General features: G+C 41.2%; 2 protein-coding genes across 2 annotated transcripts in view; one reads left to right on the top strand and one right to left on the bottom strand.

Annotated features, from left to right (window-relative positions):
* FUCA1 (fucosidase, alpha-L- 1, tissue) overlaps nt 1-2377 on the top strand; it is an 11923-nt gene extending 9546 nt beyond the window's left edge. The window contains 5 exon segments of the mRNA XM_018564520.1: nt 6-70; nt 297-497; nt 1163-1353; nt 1786-1885; nt 2232-2377. Of these exon segments, the coding sequence (XP_018420022.1) occupies nt 6-70; nt 297-497; nt 1163-1353; nt 1786-1885; nt 2232-2372 (698 nt within the window). The 3' untranslated portion in view covers nt 2373-2377.
* Nucleotides 2378-11014: 8637 nt separating this feature from the next.
* Nucleotides 11015-11659, bottom strand: part of VAV1 (vav guanine nucleotide exchange factor 1) — a 59898-nt gene continuing 59253 nt past the window's right edge. Inside the window, exon 26 of the mRNA XM_018564499.1 lies at nt 11015-11328. Within this exon, the coding sequence (XP_018420001.1) occupies nt 11275-11328 (54 nt within the window). The 3' untranslated portion in view covers nt 11015-11274. The remainder of the gene's footprint in view (nt 11329-11659) is intronic.

Here is an 11659-nt window from a genome sequence, read left to right on the forward strand (position 1 = left end):
GGAATCACCAGATACTTACTGGAATTCCACTGATTTTCTGGCATGGCTTTACAACGACAGCCCCATTAAGGTATCATATTATTTATTTTAACTGCTTCCCATATCGCAACATTTTAGGATGTAGGTGATCACTGCAGATCCACAAGGGACAAGCCACATTTATAAACATGTATGTTGCCTTTATACAAAAAGTGAATTTGTTTTGTGATTGTGGCATATCAGACTGCTTCAGACAAATCTAAGTTTAATTAAATATCAGTATTGCGAGAATGCAAATTCTTTTTTGTTCTTTTTAGGACAAAGTTGTGGTGAATGACCGATGGGGAAGTAACTGCTCATGCCATCATGGAGGATATTATAACTGTGCTGATAAGTTCAGTCCCACTACCCTGCCTGACCACAAATGGGAGAAATGCACATCCATAGACCACTATTCATGGGGCTATCGACGTAATATGGAGTTGTCTCAGATTATGGATGAAGGAAACATTATATCAGTGAGTTAAAATGCATCGTTTTTAAACTGTTGTGCAAGATCTTTGCAGGCCTTCATCTGACACTCCTGTACGAATGCACACCATTTTTGCTATGTTCAAGTGCATTCTCCAGCATTTCCATGGAGAAGAAAGGCAAATTGGTAAGAAACTATGTTTCCTTTCCCACTATCAGACATATTTTCTAGGAGTCTGTCGTACTTTTTTGGGTTTGTTAAAACCATGTCCGAGCTGCATTTTTCTGCACACCGCTGCACATGTATGGTATGAACAGGGGAGATGGAATACAATAGTTTGTACCCTGTTCATACCATTATAGGTGCAGTGGTGTGAAAAACACAGCTCAACAGACTTGTGTGAACAAGCCCTTATTCGGTGGAAAGTTATTACCATGGCAACTCTCTTTACCTATGATGGTGATTTAGTCTGACACCTACCAATTATTTTAGCTGTTAATTGGGCATAAATGGTTAGGGCCAGGCATACCTAGGGTGTATGCCTGGATTTACTACCCCTTCCTCTAAGCCCCCTTGTTGATTTAAAAACAAAAAACAAAAAAAAGTTTCCCTTACAGGTGGTATTCTATCTATATATCTATAATTTTTATTTATTTCCTCTACTAAAACTGTATTTTGTGATTTCTGATATTTGAATATAATTCCTCTCAGGACCTTGTGCAGACTGTGAGTTTTGGAGGAAATTATCTCTTAAATGTGGGACCCAGCAAAGAGGGCTTGATCATGCCAATTTTTCAAGAGAGACTTCTCAATATAGGAAAATGGCTGGACATCAATGGTGAGGCAATTTATGCCTCTAAACCTTGGCGAGTGCAGAAAGAAAATACTACATGCGGTGTTTGGTAAGTGCTGTATAAAACCTATTGAACACTTATGTCATCATGCTCTGCTGGGCTACCTTTTTATAGGTTTAAAGTCCTTTTAGAAGAGACAGGTGCTAATGTTACAGGCAGAAGCAGTGTTTGCTTGAGAATAGGGACAGCGTCATACAAAGTCATGTGTAACAGCATTGCTTCCAGGAATAGAACAATGGAAGCTTTCAATACAGGTTGAGAGCTGTAACAGCCATCCTGACGACAGGTTTCCATTTCAATGCAAAATGGCCATACTGACTAAAGAATTATAACCTTTTGTTGTGAAGTGTTTGCATTTCCTAATGTCACTGGTAAAATCTAGGTTATCCCTCTCGCAACTAAAACAAATTACTTTTGTTTTATCACTTTTTAACAAGGATGGTCTATGTTGTGGTTTTTTAAAATTATTATTCTCCCCAGGTACACTTCCAAAGAATCCGTTGTATATGGCATCTTCCTAACATGGCCTGAAGAAAATCAGTTAAAGTTGGTTTCACCAAAAGCCTCTCCATTTACCAATGTGAGTATTAAAAATGCAGCATACACTATTTGATATCTAAAGTTTTAAACTCGAGCCAAATCTTTACGTTTTAGATAGAGATGGTAAGAGTTAGAACACCTGTCTAATTTGTGTATGAGGAGGTAGAAAGGGGAAGTGGTCTTAACATGGAGTGCAATAAAAAAAAAAAAAATTAAACAAAGTGCATCTTGTGCAGTTCTCCGGAGGAAGATGGTACTGCAGGGGAAATGGAATTTTAATATCAAGGTACAAACAAACAAACAAAATCCTACCCAGGAGGGCTTAACGACACTATGTATAGAGGTTTTTCCTTATCATTTCCCCTTGATTCTGTATTTGTCTGTAGGTGACCTTGTTGGGACTCTCAGGAGAACTGCAGTGGAAACCAGACCCAGAGTTGGGGCTTATCATTCAACTGCCATCCATTCCTCCTGGTGTTTTCCCTGTGGAATACGGCTGGACACTCCGATTGGAGGGAGTAAACTAAGTTTTGGAAATCGACAACTAAAGGAAATTGTAGTTCAATTCTTGAATATTTTGTACAATTGTGAGGACTGAATTATCAGCCAGTTGTCTTTTTGCTGTTAAAGATGATCTGGTTGAGCTGACCTCATACTGTGTGATATCATTAGATTTAAATTGATTTTCTCACATTTCACAAAGTGTTGGTGCCTTCAGTTTGGGGTGTTTGTGACATGCTAGATCTAGGGGTTTATGAAGTCTTTATTGAGCCTCAATTAAATCTGTACTTTTGAGGAGGGTGCCAGCTACTCAGGGACAAACCTTGCACTTGATAAACTACTGTTTTTGCTCTCTGATTATAGTCCACTATGTAAGCATCACATGAGAATTGCACTAAAAGACCTGTTCACAGCTTTATTAAAATTATTCTTTGTGGACCCATTCACACTTCTGAATTTAAAAATGCGGGCATTTTAAGTAAGATTTTTCTGTTGCCATGCTCTGCAGTGTGTGCTTTTTTTTTTTTCTTAATCTTATCACTCCGACATATGGAAAAATAAAATGGCTTACAAACATTTGTAAACATAAAAGTGTGAATGGCCCCTAGCTTAGAGTTAACTTCAGAGCATTCTAGGGGCTGTCATTGCTCACCTACTTGATAGAATACTTGTTAACGCTGATCTCGAGGCTTTAATACTTTCTGGTCCACTGACTTGGAATAAGTATGCAGATTACAGACCATACAACTTGAATTTTCAGACCTGGAGGTCAGATCTTGGCATCCTTAATGTTTCTCTCATGGCAGGTGTCTTTTAAGCATTTAGCAGCACCCTTGGGCTCCATTCACATCTAGCATTTTGTAGCACTTTCTCTGCCCTAAAAACAAAAACCCACCCAAAACGAAATCCCCTTATATTTCTATGGTCAGGTTCACATCTGAGTGTTTTGCCGATTGTAGCGAAACACCCATCATTGGAAAAAAGCTTTATGAGCTTCTTTTGGCAGGTTAACCGCTTCTTGGCTCATAAACTTCACTGGAAATGCTCAAAAATGTGCCTTTGCTGTGATTTATTCCAGTTTGCCCATTGTTATCAGTTTGTCACAATCTGGTTGCAAAAATGCGCGACTAAATATATTCACATAAAACATCCAAAAAAATGCTGTCGCCTAGGTGTGAATGCAGCCTAAGGTGTCATGCGCGCACACAACGCAAGAGCAAAATTGTATATTGCGTATATGCGGGCACTGTATGCAATCCCAGAATGCATCATTCTTAGACATTTGCGCACGTACACACACACACACACACACACACACACACACACACACACACACACACACACGTAAAATATGGAGCCTGGATGCATCTCGGGGTTTGTTTGGGGGTTTTTTTTGCACATCTTTTATGCAGCACAAATATACGGCTGCATATGCAACTATGTGTATGGAGCCATTTATTTGGATATGGGAAAATACACTGCTCATCTATACACAGTTTATTGTACGGCAGTGTGACTGAGGCCTAAAAGACCGTTCATGCATATGGTTTTGGCTACTGCATTGGTGGAAGGCAATGAAAAACACACCCTGTTACACATGTATCATTGTTTGGGGGGTGAGGAACCTGTCAATGACAAGATTAAAGGCATGCAAGGTTTATGGGATGCTTCCTTTGGCCAGTGCTGCATTACGTGACCCATTCTTTTTATGCTTTGAGGTGATTTGTAGTTTGCTTCTGCTTGTATAGAAGTCTCTTTGATCCATATTTGATAGTGAATGATTTGGGTGTATTGGCTGACCACTGCACATATTCTTACAGGTCAGCATTATGTTTTTCAGGGTTCAATTATTTTCTACTTATTTCTAATAAAATACCTACCTATTGGTCAGCAGTGTTGTTTTGTGTACTTTATTCTGGAGCATAAGCCCTTCTCTTAGGAGGAAAGAAACTAAGCTCCTGGACAGAAATCTGAAAATGTGGTCCAACACTGGGTTCCTGGTCTGATGAAGGAACTGAAGATTGTCTTGAAGATCCTTTTTGCTATTATCTAGCTGTGCCATGTGAATTTAGCCAGATGTGCATTTCCTCTGTGCAGTCCCTTTTGTACTGTCACACTAGATTCACTGCTAGAAATACATCTGCTAGCTGTGTGCTTCCCTCAAACTGGTGGTTCCATTGTTTGGATTCCTTGTTTTACCTAATTTGTTTTCTGATTTACTTTTAAAGGAGAACTCTGGAGTCCGTGCTTTTCCCCATAGTCCTCCTTTAGGGTAACGGGAGGACACAAACTAGCGTCCTCCCTTCACCCTAAGCTCAGTATACCGCGAGCTACAGCTCGCGGGATACTGAGACGCCGCAGCGGATCCCGACATCGATGTCGAAATCCGCCCAGCTGTGTGAGTGACAGCTGGCTCTGCCTAGCTAGAGGCAGAGCCAGCTGTACCCTCCCCCGTCCGTTCGCTAGTCAGCGCTGGCGGAGCGGGGAAGGGGGAAGCCAGCACCTCCCCTGTCACGGCAGAGAGCCGTGACAGGATTGAGAAGTCAGCGAACACCGGCATGTGTTCGCTGACTTCCCGATCTACTGAGCTGACCTGTGACAGTCTCATTGTCACAGGTCGGCTAGAACTATGAGGTGAGTGAAAAGCACTCACCTCATAGTTCTCCTTTTTAACTTTAAGAATTCTGCTCTCAATACTTCTGATGAAAAGGGAAGCTTTCATTGCTACCTACCCTGCTGCTGTCACTGGAAGAGGAAGATGTAACTAAATGGCTAATATTAATGGCACTAAACTTTAAAGGCCACTGTACCTACATTTAATAATTTTCCTGGCTGGTTTAGGCATGCCGTTTTCTGTAAAAGTATTAGCTTTTCTTTTCTGATTGCTCTGCCTATTTAAAAGCAGAGCAAATAGTCTTCACCCTCTACATGGTCTGCAGCGTGGCAGGTGGAGGCTAGGTGCTGGAATGCACTGCGGAATGTATGTACTGGTTTAGTTAGCTACAAGAGTTCTTTCTGGGTCCATCGCTGTGGCACAGTCCCAGGTGTGACCCTGTTTCTGAAGACTCAGTGAATAAAGCCTGTTGTACTGAAGCAACAGTAGCTACCGTTACAAGATGCACCATTGGGCACCACTTCAAATTTTCTGCCACTACTGGTTCATTGTGGTATTTGTTAATACTCAGACTGAGCACTAGAAGTCATCCACTGAGTGGAATGAGATATACACATTCTGTGATCGCTTTTCTGCCAGTCAATGTGAACAGAAGCACCATCCCACTGCAGATCTTGCTTTCAAGTAACTCTGGTCTCCAGTCTGCTACCACTGTCCATGTGCAGTGACCTGGTCCTCTCCATTCCCCTGACTTCAATTAGCACCAGCTTCCTTGGGTGTGTAAATAATTGTAGCCTTGCCTTGCACTTTGGGCCTTGTTGCATTACCCCCTGTGTGGCCACATATCTTCCCAAAGACACACGGGACAGTCCTGCTGATATGTGAATAATTGTAACCTTGTCTTGAACTTTGGGCCTAGTTGCATTACCCCTATGTGGCCACAACATGTCTGCATAGAAACGCACAGGGGACAGTCCAGCACACAGCCCAATCCAGACCATACTTTCCTAGCAGTTCTGGAGGTGTCTACTCAGTATCTTGTAAAGGAACTGGCATCTGTAATCTGAAACCTAGCACCTCCATTGTTATTGGGTCTTCTTCATTTAAAGTGACATTAAACCCTCAGATTTTTTAACATAAAACAATACTGTAATGTGTGCCTTACTGTAATCCACGGTAGTTTCCCTTCTCTTTGCTGCTCTTCCTTTTAAATCCTCATGTCTTATCATGCTTGGGGAGAACCTCCCTTTGCAGCTGAGTGCCTCTTCCTGTAGTGCTGGCTCAGGTTGTGAACCTTCACACAGACACAATGTATCCATTTCAGAGACAAGGCAGTCTGCTGCAAAACAGAAGCATGAGAAGAGATACTGATTTAAAAGAAAGAGCAGCAAAGAGAAGGGAAACAACCATGGATTACAGTAAGGCACACATTACAGTATTGTTTTATGTTAAAAAATCTGAGGGTTTAATGTCACTTTAAGTCTTCCATAACTCCGTCAGTTGAGGCAGAGTTACTGGCCCTTTTCTCAGGGACCTCCATGTCCACTCTGGATTTATCACCATGTATGCTCAACTCCTTGTGCACACTGATTGCAGAGGGCCTCAATGTGTCCCCTAGATCAGTCCAGACTACTGGTCCATATAACCTCTAAATCTGAGTGCAAACAGTCTATTTACGGGGTGTTATTTCAAACCTTAAGAACACTGTGTGTGTGTGGTGTTTTTTTTTTTTGGGGGAGGGGGTTTGTCTGTCTCCAGGCTTTGAGCTCCTACAGCTGCAAAGACCTTTCAGTTACACCCATTATTCCAGGAAATCTTTCTATATGGTTGGGTAGTACCCTGAGCAATCCTAGGTCCCACCTAAGAATGAGCTAGAAATGTTCCTTTTTGAGAGGGAATTCGTTAAACTCTAGGCTGTTTGACTGTTGATCAACCAGTGTACCACCTAAATAGGAGCAACACCAATGAGGTAGAAGGTTTGCTTACCTTTTTAAAGAGTCTACTGATGCTGTCGGAAAGCCTCCTCAAATCCCAGTATGAGCTTAGTTGGTCCTGCCCTCTGTCCTGTGTCGGCAGTGACTGAGCTATTAAAATGTGGCAGAGTGAGTTGGCACCCTCATAAGGGAAGGATCCTCTGCTGGGGTGGATGTTTGTTTTTAGAGCATGTGCAAAACAAATGTATGGAGCCTTATATTTCAAAAGGTCTAAAATTTCTGCATGAAGGTGCTCACCCATTTCTACATGTCTGGGGATATCTACATCCTGGAGGGACCTTGGGTGGCCTCTCCCTCTGGCATTCATGAGTAGTGAGCTGCCCTTTTAGCCCTCAGGATAATACCTTGCCTCCGGTACTTCCTTTTAGTTAGCACTTTTCATTTTTCAGGAGTAACTCATCCCTGGGACTACTGTCTGATCCCTTGGAACAATTCGTTGTTTTCATGTCAGGGGACCCTACATTGACCAAGTTTCCTGCTTTAGACCCTGCTGCTCACCATGTAGGTGTTGCAGTAACGTCGTCTCCAGACAGGAGAGGAATGCCACTCTGCATCAGGGTAAGTTCCTGGATTCCAGTGATGGGTGCTGCCCAGAATGTTAGTCCCACACAGATGGTCCTTCAGAAGGCTGCTGCATTGGAACATGGCTATCTTTAACCAGTAGTGGCCGCACTGAGAGGAGTGACGTGTGCACCTGGTTGCATCTTTGAGCCTTTGCAGTGGATGGAGATCTTCAATGGAACTTTCTGCGGATGAAAGTGCCTATCCAGAAGACTTCATGAAATCTCTTCACTGTGGGGTTGGGCCCCCGTCCCAGGGTGATTGGCAATCCCCTGGGGAAGTACACACCTATTCTTATTCTTATTCAGACTAGTGCTTTGGCTAAGATTCCTGGCCCTTGCTCCATGGCTATCAATGCTTCATTGGATCTTAGGGGAATCCAGAGCTTCCGTGACTAAACAGTGGTGGATAAGGGTAGGCAGGAGTTGCGTAATTTTGTTGCTGAAGGCCTGTGGGTCCCCTAGGAAATCAGAACAAGTTTAGTTTTATTTTCATCCTCTGTGTCTCTTGGAGGTCCGCATCTTACCTGTCAGGGGCTGTGACCTAGTGCTTTATTCCCACATACCCTGGTGGTGGTGTCTTCTGGCACACTCTTTCTCCTATCATATTGTCTTTGTGCCATCGGTCTTTACATATTTTTTTTTGAGGGCTCAACGGTCTCCTCTTGCCCTTTTTGGGTTATTAGGATGTACCATGCCATACTTTCTGAGTTACCTCCCTTTTGTGAACTTTGTTGTCTGGTGAGGCAACCTTTCTTAGTCACATATATTTATACCCTTATCCCTACCGCTTAGGGCCATCAGACTTTGACCTTTCAGTTTAGAGTGACTGGTTTTTTCTTGGACCTGTCTTTCGTGTTAGGGTTTTTCTTAAAACCTGTTCTTTTTCCCCATGGTTTTGTTAGGTTGACCATATTGCGTTGTTCCTTTCTTCCCCCTTTTCAAAGTGTGTCATTGGTCCATCTGTTTTTGGTGTTTTCTGGTTGTTCAGCTTTTGCTTTCTCAGAATTCAGTTTTACCCGTGTTAAGTCTTTCCCCTCTGGTGGTGCTCCTTTCATCTTGTCTGAAGGTTGACCCTCTGTGCTCTTCCTTGGTGGTGTAATTAGGTTCTCATCATCCTTCAGATTTAGTCATTTTTAGTCAAATCCCATCACTTCCTGAACAAAAGACAGCCGCTTTGGACCGGTTCATTAACTTCATCGAATCATTGTAATTGCTTTTGGAATAGTCCATGTCAGAGGAATCTGGGGGTGCTTGCCCCACCTTTTTCCATAGGCACAAACATTTGAAAATATCATGATTCTGGAACCTACCCTAAAAATAATAATGAATACTGTACTTTTTTTTGGCAACCAAACTGCACAAAATTCAAATAACCGGAATGATTCCTCAAAATCCTCTTTATTTTGACACACTCCTGCATCACTTCCAGCCGCAGCAGACATCCATATACAAGGTGTAACTATAAGAGTATGCAGCCAGCCTTTTGAATGAATTGATCATAGATGGTAACCTAAATGTAGTTACTGAACTCTATTAGGGTAGAAAGCTGGCCATAGATGAGAGGTGTCTCATGGAGTACACTGGACGTAAGGATGGCCACAGATAAGAAGGTGTCACAGGGAGAGCACAGTGGTATATCTAATTAGACCCATGGAGTTGGAAATACACTGAAATATACAATTATGCAAATGCATCAACACCTGGTTGCGAGTAACAGATTATGTGGATTGGAGCGACATTCGCCATATTTATTCCCAGAGAATTTTTGTACAAGTAATTCTGAATTGAGAAAACTGGTTAGATGACCAGTGAAACGTCTTCAAGAAAAATAGAGCAAGTCCAGTTGCCTTGACTTATTTTTTACAGATATACCATGACCTGGATGAATGAGAACCTCCACAGAAATAATGTCAGAATGGTATTTATTTTTTTCAATAAATATGTATCCATCCCTTCTCCTGACTTGTACTTGAATAGTGAAGGAGAAGCAACACACAGATTAGCTCATCTCTGTCCCTCTGCATTAGCATATTTCTTGTTAGAACACAAACACTGCAGCACAACTGGTTGGCTCCTTGTGCATGCTTTTTCCTCTTCCAGTGCAAGCTCTGTAGTACAGGTGTTTGCAAAAGGCTGATACCAAGTCCAATGCAGGTGCTTTCACTAGTTGGATTTAAAATACACATATTTATTTTAAATGAATATTACCTGCATGAATTGGTGTTTATCTCCCTGGAGTTCAGCTTTAACTGTGGAAGTGGTGCTGAACTAGTACTGTTCCAAGGTTCAGGCAGTGGGAGCTTCTGCTGAGTTGGGCATGTATAAAGGATCAAGTAATGTCTGCAGAACAACTTTCAAGCCTTACAAAGTAGCTTTGGTCCACCTTATGTGCTGTATGGCCTCTACATATATTTACAAATGTGTGCAGCTGGTACCTCTGTTGTCATTAAAATGGCTGGGCTCAGTATTTTTTTGTAAATAATTGTGTTCTGTCAGACACAGTACAAATAACATCCCTTTGACCTCCAATTGAAAACTACAACCTCCTGCAAAAAAAAAAAAAAGATATAGCATACAGTGGCTTGTGTAGCAAATATATTTTGTAAATATCCTATTCCTTTAAATCTGCAGCCACCTAGGATATTCAAAAACTACCAAAACTGCTTAATTTCACTTCCTGCTAACAGGTCTCTGGATGCATTTGGTTACAGTTTTTATACAGAACAACCCCAGAAATATTTCACTTCCTTCTAGCAGGTCTATGGATGCATTTTATACCAGGTTTTGTACAGAACAACCCCAGAAACATTTCACTTGCTGCTAGCAGGTCTCCGGATGCATTTTGTTACAGTTTATGTACAGAACAACCCCAGAAATATTTCACTTCCTGCTAGCAGGTCTCTGGATGCATTTTGTTACATTTTATGTACAGAACAACCCCAGAAATATTTCCAGCTTATGTGATTTGCTCACTGTTTCCTGGAGACCTATACAGAGCTTGAATGAAATGTTCTGTATATCTTTTTCTGTCCATGGGTTTACTACAGTGTGCCCTTTATTACTGGAGATAATTTGGCTACAGATCTGCAAGGGTGCTGCTGCTGAAATAATTCTCAAAGTACAACAATGGGACTGATCAAATGATTAGAGAATGCAGACCCACTTATCAGTACGTGAAATTAGATTACTGGATTGGCCTGTTTATTTAACTCCAGGAAGCAGATATTAAATTTTGATTAAAAATCCTTACAAAGCATATAACTGGCCTTGAGAAGATTGTTTCAACAATTGTGGAGTTTTAAATAAACTATGTTGTGATAGGTAGGTTTCGCTTTCTATGAATAGACATTGTCAATGCTGATGAGTTTTTTTTTGCCAGTGTCCAATCTACATTTCCGGTCTCAGACTGCAGGATGATTGCAGCACAGCTTTCACTTTTTATTTTGTGAACTGTGCCTTTCACTGGTTATGAAAACAAGGATGTACCGTAAGTAAAATAAGTCAGCTTATAACTAAAACAATGTAAAGCACTTTAGACGAAAAAGTATAACTTGATGATGTTCCTAGAAGTCCAAGGCGTTAGCTGAATGACCGCAATAGGAAAATGTCTTCAAGATCCTCCTAATAGTGATTTCACAAAGAAGTTTGATCCACATGCATGTCGTTACAGCAAGTCCTTAAATACTTTACAAAATAATTATTCTATTTTCAGTAGTTTCACTCAGTCTGCGTATCCTAATGGTGATTTAAAAATCATTTAGCAGTACTCCGAAAAGTCATCATCAACATAATTTGAGGGGAACCAACCGATCTGAAAAAAATAAAGAAAATCATAACTTTAATAAATACATAGATGTGTCATGCAATATTCTGTCAAAGCTCAGTAATCTAGAAGTGAAAGTGTTGAGCCCTGCACAAGAATGAATCTCATACTACTAAGCAATTAAAAGTCAACCACATAGTGAAGTCCTTAGCAATAATGGTCTTTAAGACTAGTTAAGCCTTGTGGGTAATCTAGTCCTAGATAGTAATACATGCTAAAATTATAGTGGACTGTGGTCTGATATCTGCCAAGCTCAGAGGGGACAATAGTGTGGTGCATTCTGAACTTGTGGAAGACAATATTATAATGTATTCTAAAC

Source organism: Nanorana parkeri, unplaced genomic scaffold, assembly GCF_000935625.1.
Source record: "Nanorana parkeri isolate BGI_ZX_2015 unplaced genomic scaffold, ASM93562v1 scaffold757, whole genome shotgun sequence".
In the NCBI taxonomy this organism is placed as follows: Eukaryota; Metazoa; Chordata; class Amphibia; order Anura; family Dicroglossidae; genus Nanorana; species Nanorana parkeri.